Genomic DNA, 15,752 nt, shown 5'->3' on the forward strand with positions numbered 1-15,752 from the left:
GAACGAATCGAAAGAGGAGCAAAATTCGATTTAACCCTATTTTGACGTCAGCACATAACATTTAATCATATTTTGACGGAACAGATAGAAGAGAAAATTAGAATTAGATGCCTCATTTTAGATTTTTATAGACTAAACATTTGTGCTTTTTGAGTTTTTGATTAAGCTTTTGAATCATTTGATTAAAATACTCAAATTTGAACAACTTCAAATTAATTGAAATTAATTTACATTTAAATATCAGCTATATATTTTAAATATTTCAACTATATTTAAGTCTACAAATTTAAACTTTTCAAATCTAAATGTAAACCTACACCAAATGGAAACGTACCAATATTAAATGAAAATGTACCAATGTCAAACGAAAACGTACCAACCCCGAATTAAAACGTACCCAATTATAAACTATATTAAAATGAATATTCATCTTTTTGGAATGTTTAAAAATATGTTTGATTCATACACAATGCTCTGGACAGTCTTGATTTTTGGTAGATAAGTCTCTGGAACAACTTTTAGTTGATTGGAGATAAATCTTTATTATTGTAGATAATGCTAAATGATAACGATAAATCATATAATTTTGAATTAACAAAAAATGCTATTGTCCGTTAATTAAAGTAATTTAAACTTTTACATTGTTAACGAGTCTTTCTATAAAATAAAAATAATTAATTAAAATAATTCCTCATTAGACCAACTCCAATGGTGAGCTAAAAGCTAAATTACCTCCCAAAATTTTCCCCCAAACCCACTCCAACCCAAGGGGAAAATTGGAGCTAAATGCTAAATGCTAAACCAAGGCCAAATTCCCCCCAAAATTTAACCCAGAAATCAGAGTGAACTCCACCCAATATTTATCGGAATTTATTTTTTTTTAGATTAAAATGTTTATAAAATTAATTTACGATAGTCTACATATTTATTTAATTTTTTAAATTTTATTTAACAAAAAAAAAAAGGCTAAATTCATTATTTAATAATCCCGGACTAAAATTTTAGGCTATAATGGTTGGAGCAGAAAAGTTGTTTCTAGGCTAAAAGCTAAATTTTCCAGGCTAAAATATTTGGCTTTTAGCCCAACCATTGGAGATAGTCTTATTAGGACAAAAAGTAAAAAAGCTTATGTTTTGAAAACAAACGTACAAAAAATTCAAACGTACCAAAAACTAAATGTACCAAAAACTAAATATACCAAAATTCAAATGTACTAAAAATTCAAAGGAACCAAGAAGCCAAATGGACCAAAAATTCAAATGTACCAAGTAACTAAATGTACCATTACAATCAAACGTACTATTACAATCAAACGTACTGATATAACCAAACATGCCTAACAATGAGTTTTGTTACATTCTATTTAATTTACTAAAATAAATATTTTAATAAATAAAAAAAACTTAAATCATTATAATAAGAGATGCATAAAAATAGGAGGAAAAAAAAAAAGGAATGCTACCGTAAATAGACTTATAATGAAATAAAATATAAGTATCAAAATTGTAGGGAAAATGTTTAATCAAATTTGCAAAAGGAATAGATGTTTAGTCTATGATATTTAAAAACGAGGCGTCTATATCAAAACGTCCCTAGACAGAATACCGTTAAAGTGGAGAAAAAAATCGTTTTCAATGTGTAAAATGTGATGTTTTTGTTTCAGAGGGAGAAGTGGGATTAAGTTCAAGTTCCAGAGGCATTGCAAAGAATAGGCCTAAAGATTATGTCAATTCTGCTTTTGTTTGGTTGGCTAATTAGTAGAGAGATCAGTGCAAAGAAAACAAGAATTACACGGATGTGTGAAGCAACACGAAGTTAAAGGATTACAAACGCAAATCCCTGAAGAACCAAAAGTCTGGATGCCACTGGTTTGAGAGAAATCTCAAAAAGCATTACTCGTTTAAAGATTGTAATGATGAGAAAGGTCCGATTTTTATTACATAATTTGAAATGCTGTTTTTGAAGCCTAAACTGCCTTGGATGATTAAAATCCATCAAACTTTAGGCTTGCCCTCCGTTGACAAAATCGCACAATGTTAAATATTAATTACAATTCAAAAATCTCCAAAATCTTTAACTAATTATATACAAAGTTAAAGTGCATCAAAAAATATACACGTGGTAGGCCAGCTCACTAACTCAGAAAAAATTTCTGGCCTAAATTTGCCCCAAAAATAAGTTAATAGGTCTAAAACTGGAAAAATTTTAGGACCGATAACTTTTAAAGAAATGATTACGCAAATATCAGCATAATACAGGCAGGAAGTTGATTAAAAATCGTTCAATACACATCTCATTCCAGCACAAAACATAACAGGATTCAAGCCAGTATAGCAACTTAAATAATCCACAATGCACGGCCCCAAAACGAAAGAAAATAGAACCCCGTAAACATAAGCTGATTAAGTAAAACTGCTTAACTGATTCAACTAAGTACCATTTCTAAAACTACAGGAACAACAATCTATAGTCGACGCCATATTGATTAAGCCGTAGCAGCTGTTTGGGCCGCTTGTCGCTTCTTTGCCTCTTCAATGATGCTTAGCTTGATACCCTTGCCCTTGGGAAGAGAAACCCAAGGCTTGGTACCCTTGCCGATGGTGAACACATTACCAAGACGGGTTGCAAACTCATGGCCGAGGGCATCCTGCACGTGGATGGTCTCAAAGCTTCCCTTATGCTTCTCCCTGTTCTTAATGACTCCAACACGTCCCCTATTCCTTCCGCCAGTCACCATGACAACATTACCAACATCAAACTTAATGAAGTCAGTGATCTTGCTGGTCTCTAAGTCCAGCTTAATAGTGTCATTGGCCTTGATCAGCGGGTCAGGGTAGCAAATGGTTCGGCCATCAAAAGTGTTAAGATAGGGGATGCCCTTCTGCCCAAACTGCACCGATCGGACCTTGCAGAGCTTGAACTGCTCATGGAATTTATAATACCAAGTTGAATAGTTAATCATCTAGCCAAGAGTAGACAACAAAACTGAACTAGATATATTTCAGAAAGTACTCCTCACCACTGACATGTCAATATTGAAAAAGAACAAACAGAAACTTGAAGAAAACTAGACTCCCAAAAAAAAAAAAAAAAAACCTAAAATGTACAAGATAAAAATAGTGTAGCAGGTCCTAAACTTTCTATTTGTAGAATTAGTTAAGTGAACCGCCGATACACCTGAACTGTAGCATTTATTTTGCATCAACACAACAACGAATCTAACAATAATGCCAATAATCCCAGTACAAAATGCCCATGATATACATAAGTTAAACAAAATGTATACATTTCTACAAAACTAAGCACCAACCTTTGCCTCCTCGTCTCTAATGGAGTGGAGCCTAAACCGACCCTTGGTGTCAAAGAGCAGTCGAAAATTCTCATTTGTTTTTGGGATCGAAACAACATCTGAAGACAAATGAAATAACTTTAAGCACATTTCTAAGCATCACAGATACACTGCAATAAAATCATTCCGCAAAATAAGAAAACGGAACTAAATACAGCGAAATTTTTTAGAACATACCCATGAAGCCAGAAGGATAGGTCTTGTCGGTCCTGACCTTTCCATCAACCAAAATATGGCGCTGCATGAGAATCGAAACAACCTCACGGTATGTGAGTGCATACTTCAACCTGTTCCTCAGGATAAGAACCAGGGGAAGGCACTCCCTGGATTTGTGGGGCCCAGATGATGGCTTGGGGGCCTAAACAAACACATTTGGAACAATATTTCAATTAAGCCCAAATCAAAATCAGGCAAAAAGTTGAAGATAATGTAAAAATTCATCATTTCTTCACTTGGTGTCCCAAGCAAACACATTTGAAACCAAATTTCACATTAACCCCAAATCAAACTGAAGCAAAAATTGTATATTTACCGGGAAACTTCATTTTTCACTCGGGAGCCTTAACAAACACATTTAACGATAAAATTTAAATTAAACCCATATCACAATGGAGGACAAGATTGGAGCTTTAATGAAAATTTCTTCAAATTTTTAATTAGGGGAAGAGGGTGTTAGTACTTACAAAAGCACCACCAAGCTTGTCGAGCATCCAATGCTTTGGGGCATTGAGCCGCTTCAAATGCTTCTTCAGTCCTCTGGCCTGCAAAACGCAACATAAACCAACAGTTAACACACACAGCAGAGATCTCTAGAGAGAGAAAGAAGAGGGGAGAGAGAGAGAGAGAGGTACCATGTTTGCAGAGTGAGATGCAGAAACCCCAGGCGAGGAGGGGGAGGAGGAGGAGACAGAGGAACGAAACGGCGGTGAGAGGCTAAGATTTATATGGGCAAGCGAATCAGAGAGGGGTTTTAGGGTTGGGCGATGTGGGGAGCGAGATTCAGTGCGGCCGAGCTCAGAATAGACGGGGATTTTGAGCGGATCTGATTGGTTGTGGATGTGGGACCCATTGAGTCTAGCAACTCATTTGTTTTCTTTTTATTCTGGGACATGGAAGCAAGAACCACCGTCCGATTACTCCACAACCAAAGAAATAAATGATCATGTCCGTCGGCGAACCCAAAACCCAATCCTTTTGAGTCGGATCCTTACGATTTCGTGAATTCGTAAATTGTAATTATTAGAAATTATTTTAAATATTTTTACTTAAAAATAAAAATAAATAATATCTGATAAAATTAACCATATAATGTAATGAAAACGATTCACGATAAGACTCTCGTCAAGGGGATCCTGTTGGACCCTTTTTAACCGATTCAAAAATTTCACTCTCCCCGACTCTTTAGTCAACCAAGTATTTTATGGCCTGCCATTGGTTCCGCTGCCGATACAAGCTTTACCTCAATGGCCTCGAATCCGGAGAACGAATCTACGGCCTCGAGCGAGGTCGAGAACCCTCCAATTGAGCCCATTCGGCTGCCGACGGTGGAGGAGATGCGCGGTCAAGACATTTGGAACAACTGCGTCGTCCGCAGCGTCGTTAGTGGAGTTATGGGTATAGCTAAAGTTCTTTCATTTGGCCCGGAAAAGCACTTGGAAGTACTTCCCGAGTTCTTCCCAGAAGAGCTTTTTCTATCAACTACTGTTTTTCCTTGTCCATCGGTGAACATATATTTTCTAAGTTCTTCCTTTACCTGCATAAAAATTAAAAAACCACAAACCAAGAATTTTAAAATAGGAAAACTAATGAAAATGATTTGAAAACTTTGAGTTTTAATGATAAGGACAAAATAAAGAGTAAAGTGAATAGTATCATGATTGATTCTTTAGTGTAAAAATATGATTTTTCGTTAAAGTGAACAGTACTGTGGGTTTTTCGTTTAACTTTCTGTTTTCAGAATCTTTGGGTCAGTTCCGTGTGCCTAACCCCTTCACCTTCAGCATGGAGATTCATTCCTGTTCTGTCATTCGAACATACGAACAACGAAAAGCAGAAGTGGAAGAATAGTATAGCTACATACTACATACTTGAGATTTTCCAATGGAAGTGTTCATGTAAACTTTTACGAAAGGAACATGCAAAACTGACCCAAAAGAAGGTTTCCATATGAAGCAAAAGAGAATTCCAAAACTAAACCCGTCGTGAATAAATGCCTAACACACTGAGGGAATAGCCAAAACTCTCAATACCATCTGCATCCATTTATCAAAACGTTTTTTGTTTGTCCTAATAAGCAAGCCTCAAAGGAAAAAACTAAAATTATTTACTTTTTGCACATAAAAGTCCAAAGAAACGTAGAACAACGTCTCATGAAACAAAAAACAGAAGCAAATCATACACAAATTCCATATCAATATCAAAAGTTATCAGTGAGATTATATTGCCTATGCAAATATCTCCATCATCATCACATTCCAATCAACTTTAGTTAATTGAATTAACTTTAATAATTGTAATAGGACGTAATGATTATGTGCAATGCTCAAACAGCAGTAAAAATTAAAGCCTCATTTATTTATTTTAATTCAAAAAAAGGAAAGGAAAGAGGGTAATGAATTTTCTTCACAAACCTCTCTAACCCAATGAAGGCCACTTCTATTATGTCCTTCGGTGAACATATGTCTTCTGGGTTCTTCCTTTAGCTGCATAAAAAGTCAAAAAATTAAAAAACCACAAACCAAGAATTTAAAAAAACCAACCTTTTCATACTACAAACACAGGCACTTGCTCAAACAACACTAAAAATTAAAGCCTAATTCATTTATTTTAATTCAAAAAAAAGGAAAGAAGGTAATGATTTTTCTTCACAAACTTCTCTAACCCGATGGACCCCTAAATATATAATAATAATAATTCCAATAGTTCAAATTTTACCTGCCGATCCAGCAACAGCCCCAATTGTCAACCCATTCTCTACGTCACGCAAACATCATTCATATAAGAAGTTTGAGATTTCTACTCTACATTATACAAATTTATTAAATTATAATCAAACTAATAAAGGAACTAATAAGATGTTACAGTGTTGCCTCATCAACCATTTTCTGAATATCATAGTTATATTGCCTTGCTTAAAAGAAATTATACCTACAAAACGATGTCAAAGGCATTTGCTCAACCAGATAAAACCCTGCAAAGACAAAAAATCTCCGAAAATCAATATTATACTACATCTATATCAAACAGTAGTACAAGTTTCTTTCACGGTGGATACAAAAAATAAATGTATGTGACTATCTGTGAGCCATGATTAAAAAAAGAGAAGCATTCATATGCAAAGAATCTAAAAAACCACAACAGTTACCGAGACTAAAACCAAACATAAAAGCACAACAAACGATACCCAATGAAAATTGAAAATTTGAAAATAATAAAATTCAGAATTTAAGCATTTATAATCATGGCTACATCGTAACTCTAGCTAAATTAGTTCCGAAACAAAGATGAAATTGGCACTAAATACTGTTGACCCTAAAAATGACAAAGCTTACGTGACGTGCAGGCCGAGTAACTAATAAGCTAACTACGTCATTCGGTTGAATGCGGGGCGTGCCAACTTGTCGGCCGAGCTTGGCCGAGGAGTAAAATTTGTTGATGTTGCGTTGAGCGCGTTGCTGACTTCTTTATCTTGCGAATGCGGCCGAGGAAGGACCAAATCTCGGCCTTTAGATTCTCGAGCCTGGAGACAAGGCTGCTAGTTCTGCGAAGTTCACATATCGTCGGCGCCCAATTCGATCACAATGATTATATTTGTAAGAGTATAAGCACGTCAAATCGACACCAGACTATACGGACACAAGTATTCAAAGGTGATGTATGTCTTGATGGTGAATGTGGTTCGGCCGTCAGAATGACGAACTCTGAAACTCACTTGTGAGTATCCAATCATAAAATCACTCGGCGTCTAGTACGCCGAATGTCGTAACTCGTAACACCTTACTTCGCCGAGAAGGCTAATAAGATGACCTTTGCCAATAAGGATTCGAAAACCCTTCTCGACCGAGACTTGGATAGGTAACCAGTCGGGCTCGACGCAGTGCTGTTTATCCAAACTGAAGGTGCTCCTCGGTCGGCTAATTCTACGGCAACAGTGCTGTTTATCTAAACTAAAGGTGTTCGTCGGTTGCCTTAACAGTGCTGTTTATCCAAACTGAAGATGTGTCGGTTGGAAAAAAAAAATCTCAAGATGTTTGAGAGGTTTTGCGCAGGGCAATTGTGTGTTGAATTGGACCTCCAAATTGTTACATGATGTCTTGTATTTATAGCACCAACTCTTTCTTGAGATCGAATTAAGCTCATATCTGGATTGAGATTTCTTGTTCCGTTCCAACTCTGCTTCGAACAACCCTACCCCCATTAAGACTTTGAACTCACCCTTTTTTTGAGGATTTATTCATTGTTAGTTGAGACTCCTAATTGCACTAGGACTCCCTCGACCCCTTGTGCTTATCTGAACTACTTGTTCTTGTGATAGGACTCGACCATCCCTGCTGAATGGGCCGGAATCACCAGACAACCTATATTATTTTTGACATGGCTTTGGGCCGAGCACAAACCTACACTCGGCCCAACAATATTATTTTGGGCCCAAACAAATTCATAATAAGAAACATCAAAATTAAGTAAGTTTAGGAGTCTGTGATCACGTGACAAAATCTAGTTGGGGTCGGTTTTGTTCTTTGGTCTTTGACTTTCACACAATAGAAAACACAACTTCACAATATTTAAAAATAAAAAATAAAAAATTTGCATAAAATTCTAAAGGGAAAAAACTGAAATTATTTACCTTAAGCATAAACGGCTTCGAAGCTGCACACATAAGCCCCAAAAAACGAAGAGCTAAGTGTCTTGAAACAAAAAAAAGAAGCAAACCATACAACCAAGCGACATATCTATGAATATAAACAAAACACCCAAAATTCCAAAAACTAAATTCCAAAAAACATAGAGCAACGTGTTCTGAAACAAAAAACACAAACAATTCATACATCCAAACATCGGATCCAACGATATAAAGAAAACCCCTAGAATTAAAAAAAAATTCATACAAAAATCCCACTTGAACAAGGAAAACTACAAAAAAAAAATAAAAAAAAAAAACAAAAAAATAAAACAAAAAAAATTAAAACAGCAATACTATGAAAGTTTAAAAAACTCACCACCAAACGGAGGTGGACCTTGGAGGTAACAAATCCACCCTGATAAAATTAAAAAACCAACAAATTAGGTACTGAACTAGGGGAGAAACTTTTCAGTGTGATCGATAGACGGGGTGGTACATCACGTGTTACTATATAAATAGTGGGATATGTGACACACCCCGACCGAGATCGGAGCGTGTTGACCGTCACACGAAGGTGACGTAGCCATGTGCACGTGCGGAAGCTAATAAAGTAGCAATATAAAAGTACGAATAATTAGAAACTAGCATACAAAGTACTAAAACAAGTGCTAGTAAGTGAGATACAATTTCAGAGCAGGTCTATAGCAGCCCAAACAAAAACGACAACAGTAGTACGCCCGAAGGCGACCCTACAATGGGGAGTGTCTGTCAGAACGCCGGAAAGCCCTCAAGGGAAACCACCGCAACGGCTAAGCAACTAGAACCTGGAGGGGCGCAAAACAAAAGCGTGTGTGGTCCAACACATGCCACACCACACAAAACAACCCATAACGTGACAAAACGAACTAGGGGTAATAATGTAATTTCACACGTGCGTTTTAATATTTCCGGGACGGGATGTCACAACCTTCCCACCTTAAAAGAATTTCGTCCCGAAATTCAAAACAACAAGCAGCAGCCCCTAGTGGCCAAAGAACAAACGAGGATACAAATCCCTCATCCGGTCTTCTGTCTCCCACGTTGCTTCCTCAACTGAATGATTCCTCCACAAAACTTTCACCAAATTCACCGTCTTGTTCCTCAGAACCTTCTCTTTCCAATCAATGATCGTCACCGGTTCCTCGTCATACGTCAAATCTGGATTAATCTCTAACGGTTGAGGAGGTATCACGTGAGATGGATCAGCAACATAGTGTCGGAGCATAGACACGTGAAAAACATTATGCACTCTAGCCAACTCCGGAGGCAACTCCAACCTGTAAGCTACCTCACCAACTCGTTCTGTGACCACGTATGGTCCGATGTACCTGGGACTCAATTTCCCCTTCTTTCCGAACCGCACAACACCTCTCCACGGTGAAAGCTTCAGAAATACCCAATCTCCGACCTCATATGTTCTGTCCGTAGCATGTCGATCCGCTAGACTCTTCTGCCTGTCCTGAGCTGCTTTTAGGTTAGACTTGATCACCTGAACATTCTGAGTAGTCTCCTCGACAATCTCTGGACCTACTAAGACTCTCTTGCCAACCTCTGACCAACACAACGGTGTGGGACAAGCTCTGCCATACAAGGCCTCAAATGGCGCCATGCCAATGCTCGAATGAAAACTGTTGTTGTAAGCAAATTCCATCAAATCTAACCGCTGGTGCCAAGCATCACCAAACTGCAACACCGAAGCTCGCAGCATATCCTCCAAGGTCTGAATAGTTCTCTCTGACTGTCCGTCGGTCTGTGGATGATATGCCGTACTATAAAGTAATCTCGTGCCCAAAGCTTCCTGAAAAGCCACCCAAAACTTAGATGTGAAACGTGGATCACGATCCGAGACAATACTCACAGGGACACCATGGTACTTCATAACCTTCGAGATAAACAACTCTGCTAAACGGCTCAAAGAATACTTCTCTCTCACTAGAATAAAATGAGCCGACTTAGTGAGCCGATCAACGATCACCCAAATGCCGTCGAAGCCATTTTGTGTACGCGGCAACTTGTACGCAAAATCCATAGTGATATTTTCCCATTTCCACTCTGGAACGGGAAACGGCTGTAACAACCCAAACGGCTTTTTCCTCTATGCTTTAACTTGCTGACAAACAGCACACCTGCTCACATACTCGACTATCTCCCTCTTCATACCCGGCCAATAATAAAATGGTCGAATGGTATGATACATTTTAGTAGCTCCTGGATGCATGGCATAAGCCGAGATATGTGCTTCGTCGAGAATTTCTTTCTTCAACTCCACACTATTAGGCACGAACATTCTACCTTCTAGCATCAACATGCCATCCGAATCACGAACTCTGAGGTCTCGCCTCCTTCCTTGCTCTCGAGTTTGAATTAGTTCTTGAGTCTCCTGGTCAGCTACCTGAGCTTCAAGCACCCGATCAACAAGTATCGGTCTAACTTGAAAATTAGCAAGTAGCGCCACATCTCGATCTTCGGCTCCTAGCCTTACTTCCGTAGCACGCAAGTCCACCAAAAGAGGAGCACGACTAGCGTACAACGCATTAATACGGCCCTGTGACTTCCTGCTAAGTGCATCAGCCACTACGTTCGCACGACCATGATGATAATCAATCGTGCAATCGTAATCGCTGAGCAACTCCAACCACCTCCGCTGACGAAGATTAAGTTCCTTCTGAGTAAAAAGATACTGGAGACTCTTGTGATCTGTAAAGATCCTGCACTTCTCTCCGTAAAGGTAGTGTCTCTACAACTTCAACGCAAAAATGATAGCAGCCAACTCCAAATCATGTGTAGGGTAATTCATCTCATGAGGTTTCAACTGCCGCGAAGCATAAGCAATCACCCTACCATGCTGCATCAATACACATCCCAGACCATTCAAGGAAGCATCGCTATAAACCTCGAAATCACCACTATCGTCTGGGAGTGCCAAAACAGGTGCATGAGTGAGACAATGCTTCAACTGCTGGAAACTCTGCTCACACCTATCATCCCACTCAAATTTAACATCCTTCCTCGTTAATCTCGTCAGTGGCAAGGCAATTACCGAAAAATCCTTAACGAATCTCCGATAATACCCTGCCAAACCAAGGAAACTTCTCACCTCGGTGACGGTTCGTGGTTGCTCCCAGCTCTCCACAGCTGCCACCTTCTGAGGGTCAACCAGAATACCCTGAGCAGAAATGACGTGCCCCAAGAACGCAACTTGGTCTAACCAGAACTGGCACTTGCTAAACTTAGCATATAACTGGTGTTCCCTCAACCTCTTCAACACCAACGTAAGATGTCGAACATGCTTCGCTTTCGACTTAGAATACACCAGAATATCGTCAATGAAGACAATGACAAATCTATCCAAGTAAGGCTGGAATACCCGGTTCATCAAATCCATGAAGGCAGCTGGTGCATTCGTCAACCCAAATGGCATAACCAGAAACTCGTAATGACCGTAACGAGTCCTGAACGCCGTCTTAGGGACATCATCTCTACTGATCTTCAGCTGATAGTAACCAGACCTCAAGTCTATCTTAGAAAACACACAAGCACCTCTCAGCTGATCGAACAAATCATCGATACGCGGCAACGGATAACGGTTTTTAATCGTCACCCGATTGAGTTGCCTGTAGTCGATGCACAGCCTCAAAGTTCCATCCTTCTTCCTCACAAACAACACTGGAGCGCCCCAAGGCGAAGTACTAGGCTGAATAAATCCTTTATCCACTAACTCCTGCAACTGAACCTTCAATTCCCTTAACTCCGCGAGAGCCATACGATAAGGAGTTAAAGAAATAGGATTAGTACCTGGAACTCCACGTCTCGATTTGGGGGTAAACCAGGTAAATCCTCAGGAAATACATCAGGGAAATACATGACCACTCTCACATCCTCAACTCTATTAGGAACAGCTTCATCTAGCACCACGTGAGCCAGATACCCCTGACAACCCTTAGTTAACAACTTTTTCGCTCGCAGCGCCGAAATAACGCCATGTCTCACCCCACTCTGCTCACCCACGAAAGTAACCACAGGTAGTCCAAGTTGGTGAAACGTAACTACTTTCCCGTAACAGTCAATGTTGGCACGATAAAAGTGCAACCAATCCGTGCCCAGAATCACATCAAAGTCCACAATATCTAACGGGATAAGATCGGATGACAAAGCAACACCCTCTACGATCACTGGACATCCTGGGTACACACAATCTACAACACAACTCTCTCCTCTAGGCATAACAAACTCTAAATCATACCCTAGAGGTGTGGGGCGAGGTTGCGTCACTTGAGCAAACGTATGAGAAATTACGAATGTGTAGCTCCACAATCAATTAAGACTCTAGCAAAACAACCAAGAATGTTCAACGTACCCATAATCAAGTCTGGGTTGTTCTGAGCGTCCTGCAGAGAAATATTGTGAAGACGCCCCTGTTCCTGCTGACGTCCGCCGCGGCCTCTGCTCGCCTGAACGCCGCGTCCCTAAGCACCACGCCCCTGGCTGGGCTGACCCGACTGTCTCGAAGACCCTGCACTGCTAGTGGCAATCTCCCCCTGCTGATACTGTCCTCCCTGATACCACTGTGAACCACCCGCTGGAGCTGGAGGATACGGCATATAGCCGCCTAAATACTGGGGATAGCCACCCTGGGAATAGGGATCCTGAGTGTGCTGATACTGCCCCGGAGCATAAGGGACAGCATCACCCTGATAGTGGTAAGCACCACCTCGACCCGTCTGGCCGTAACTACTAGGACCCTGGATCTGCTGGAGTGGTGCAGGTGGTGGCATAAAGGTCTGCTGTGGTTTCTGCTGCTGCTGACCCTGGGGACAATTCGCCGCTCTATGTCCCACCTGTCCACACGTGAAGCAACCACTGCTACCACGTCTACACTCGCCGAAATGCCGGTTGTTACATCTACGGCAAACTAGGGCTCTGCCTCGCCCACCATCGCCCTGCCTCTGGCCTCTAGCGCCACCAGAAAATCTACCTCCACGACCCTGTCCAGTGGCACTGAAGCCGCCACTCGAAGAACTCGAGCTAGCACCACCCCTCTTGAAGTTCTGAGTCTGACGGGGCCCGAGCGATGCCTGACCTTTGCCTTTGTCATCTTTCTTCTGGTTGTTGTCCTTCTCTTCATCAGTGTCGCTCGACATATTCTCAGAATCCTCGATCCTCAGCAGTATCTCATAGAAGTCCCGGTAAGTCTCGCTGTGGACAGTAGACGCCATAGAACGCCACTTCTTCCTGGTGCCCAAACGGAAAAGACGAAGCATCTCCGCCGGATTACCAGCGACATCAGGATGGTAACGAGACAAGTCCGTAAACTTACGGTAGTACTCATTCGCTGACATCTTCCGCTGTTTCAGTTCGGTAAACTCCTGCTTCTTTCTATCGATGTACTCAGGGGGCACATACCTTCTCCTAAACAACTCCGTAAAAACATTCCAATCAGTCATCTGATCCGGAGTCAACCTACGAAGCTCCTGCTCCCACCAAGCTGCCGACTCCGTATCCAGAAACCATGCGGTCGTCTCGACCCACCTCTCCATAGGCAAGTTCCCTGATTATGCAGCACACGGAAAGTCTTCTCTATGTGTTCTAGCCAGCGCTCTGCGCCCTCATGCCCCTCACTGCCCTTAAACTTATCCAACTTCAAATTGTACATAGTCTCCAGAGGAGTCCTCTGGGAGGGCGCATCACTGACTGAAGGGCTGTTGCAAAAGCTTCCCCCAACTGAGTAATATCGGGGAAACTAGGCTCAGAAGAGCGACGGGGTTCCCGACGAGGCGGCATAGTTCTGACAGAAGACACCAAAATCATTAGAATACTCACAAGGACACAGGACTACCAAACCTAAGCTTTGATACCAAACTGACACACCCCGACCGAGATCGGAGCGTGCTGGCCGTCACACGAAGGTGACGTAGCCATGTGCACGTGCGGAAGCTAATAAAGTAACAATATAAAAGTACGAATAATTAGAAACTAGCATACAAAGTACTAAAACAAGTGCCAGTAAGTGAGATACAATTTCAGAGCAAGTCTATAGCAGCCCAAACAAAAACGACAACAGTAGTACGCCCGAAGGCGACCCTACAATGGGGAGTGTCTGTCAGAACGCCGGAAAGCCCTCAAGGGAAACCACCGCAACGGCTAAGCAACTAGAACCTGGAGGGGCGCAAAACAAAAGCGTGAGTGGGCAAAAACAAGCTCTTTGAAAACCATTTAACAAAATACATTCTAACCCCTTGCCGTAAAACCTGTATACTTCCCAGAAAATAAACATATAAACGTATGTATACACATGCCAAACATGCTCAAGGGTATGCCAATCATGCTCAAGATATGCCATGCCAAAGCCTCATTATGAATGTAAGTGCCCAGGTATAAATCATATCAACATCATAACATCTGGCAGCCGGAGTCACCTAACGTGACCTGTACGGCTGCATCTAGAGCTCAAATCTCAACTCTATAACTGAACCTGCCCACGAGTCGGAACCACTCAAGGTGGTCTGTACGACAGGCCTGGGTGTAACTTATATATACGCTCTAGTGCTACGATCACGTGAAGGCTGTGCGAATAATCGCGAGTCACCTACGAGTCGGAACCACCTAATGTGGTCTGTACGACAGGCCTATGCACCTAACTTGGATCCAAGCTGAGCGTGTGGTGCGGGAGGTGAACATCACGTGAAGGACTGTGCCCTACTCTGGGCGGGAGCACTAACACTGGGGGTGCAGGTTATGAGCTCTCTAAGTCTCTCAACTACTGCTGAAAGTAAATATGAATACCACTTACCTGGCACTTACCTGTGCGTCCACAGCACCCAATATGCATATATATGTATGCCACTACTAATGTGTGCAATGATGCATAAACGATAATAATAACATGCATGGCATAAGGCAAATAACCCTTTTAAATCAATTTCTGGGAATATAAATGTATATAGGTATATACGGAAAACAAAAGCCCACTCACTGGTATGTAGAAGGGTCGTAGCCCCCCTGCCTCGCATGTGCACGCTCGTCCTTGGGGTACGTGTCACCTAAATGCGAAACAACTATAAAAACGTTAACTTTAAAGCACATAACCCATTTCTCGTAATAACTTCTCATACATTGCTCAAAATGGACAAATGAATATACCAACGTGCTCTACACAACCTCAGGATCACAACCATATTTTTAAAATAATTTTTCTCCGCCGCACGCGCCCCCACGCGCCGGCCAAGGCACGGACCTACTCGCCCCCTACGCGCGGCCACGTGCCATGCACACTGACGGTGTCAACAGACGCCGTCAGGAATATTCCGTTGAACTAACGGAATATTCCGTTAAACCTAACCAGATGCCGTTAACGGCGTCAGGAATATTCCGTCAACCTTGACGGAATATCCCGTCTCCTTCTCCAATCAGTCCCCGACGCCGGCGCCGGTACCGTCGCCGGAAAACCTGCAAATCACGATTTCTCGCTCGTTTTTTCCACCTTTTTCCACGTTTCTTGCACCAAAATCAACCCTAGAGCTA

At 41.3% G+C, this 15,752-nt stretch overlaps 1 protein-coding gene across 1 annotated transcript; it reads right to left on the reverse strand.

Moving 5' to 3' along the window:
• Nucleotides 1-2,244: 2,244 nt before the first annotated feature.
• On the reverse strand, nt 2,245-4,357 carry LOC103958968 (40S ribosomal protein S4-3). Its single transcript, XM_009371290.3, has 5 exons — nt 4,201-4,357; nt 4,033-4,110; nt 3,527-3,707; nt 3,311-3,408; nt 2,245-2,920 (listed from the first exon to the last, which is right to left on the reverse strand). The coding sequence occupies exons 1-5, from the start codon at nt 4,201-4,203 to the stop codon at nt 2,486-2,488; spliced, it is 795 nt and encodes a 264-aa protein (XP_009369565.2). The 5' UTR covers nt 4,204-4,357; the 3' UTR covers nt 2,245-2,485.
• Nucleotides 4,358-15,752: the final 11,395 nt, after the last annotated feature.

This window comes from the organism of the source record quoted next, unplaced genomic scaffold, assembly GCF_019419815.1.
Source record: "Pyrus x bretschneideri cultivar Hongxiangsu unplaced genomic scaffold, Pyrus_bretschneideri_v1 Contig39, whole genome shotgun sequence".
Lineage (NCBI taxonomy): Eukaryota > Viridiplantae > Streptophyta > Magnoliopsida > Rosales > Rosaceae > Pyrus > Pyrus x bretschneideri.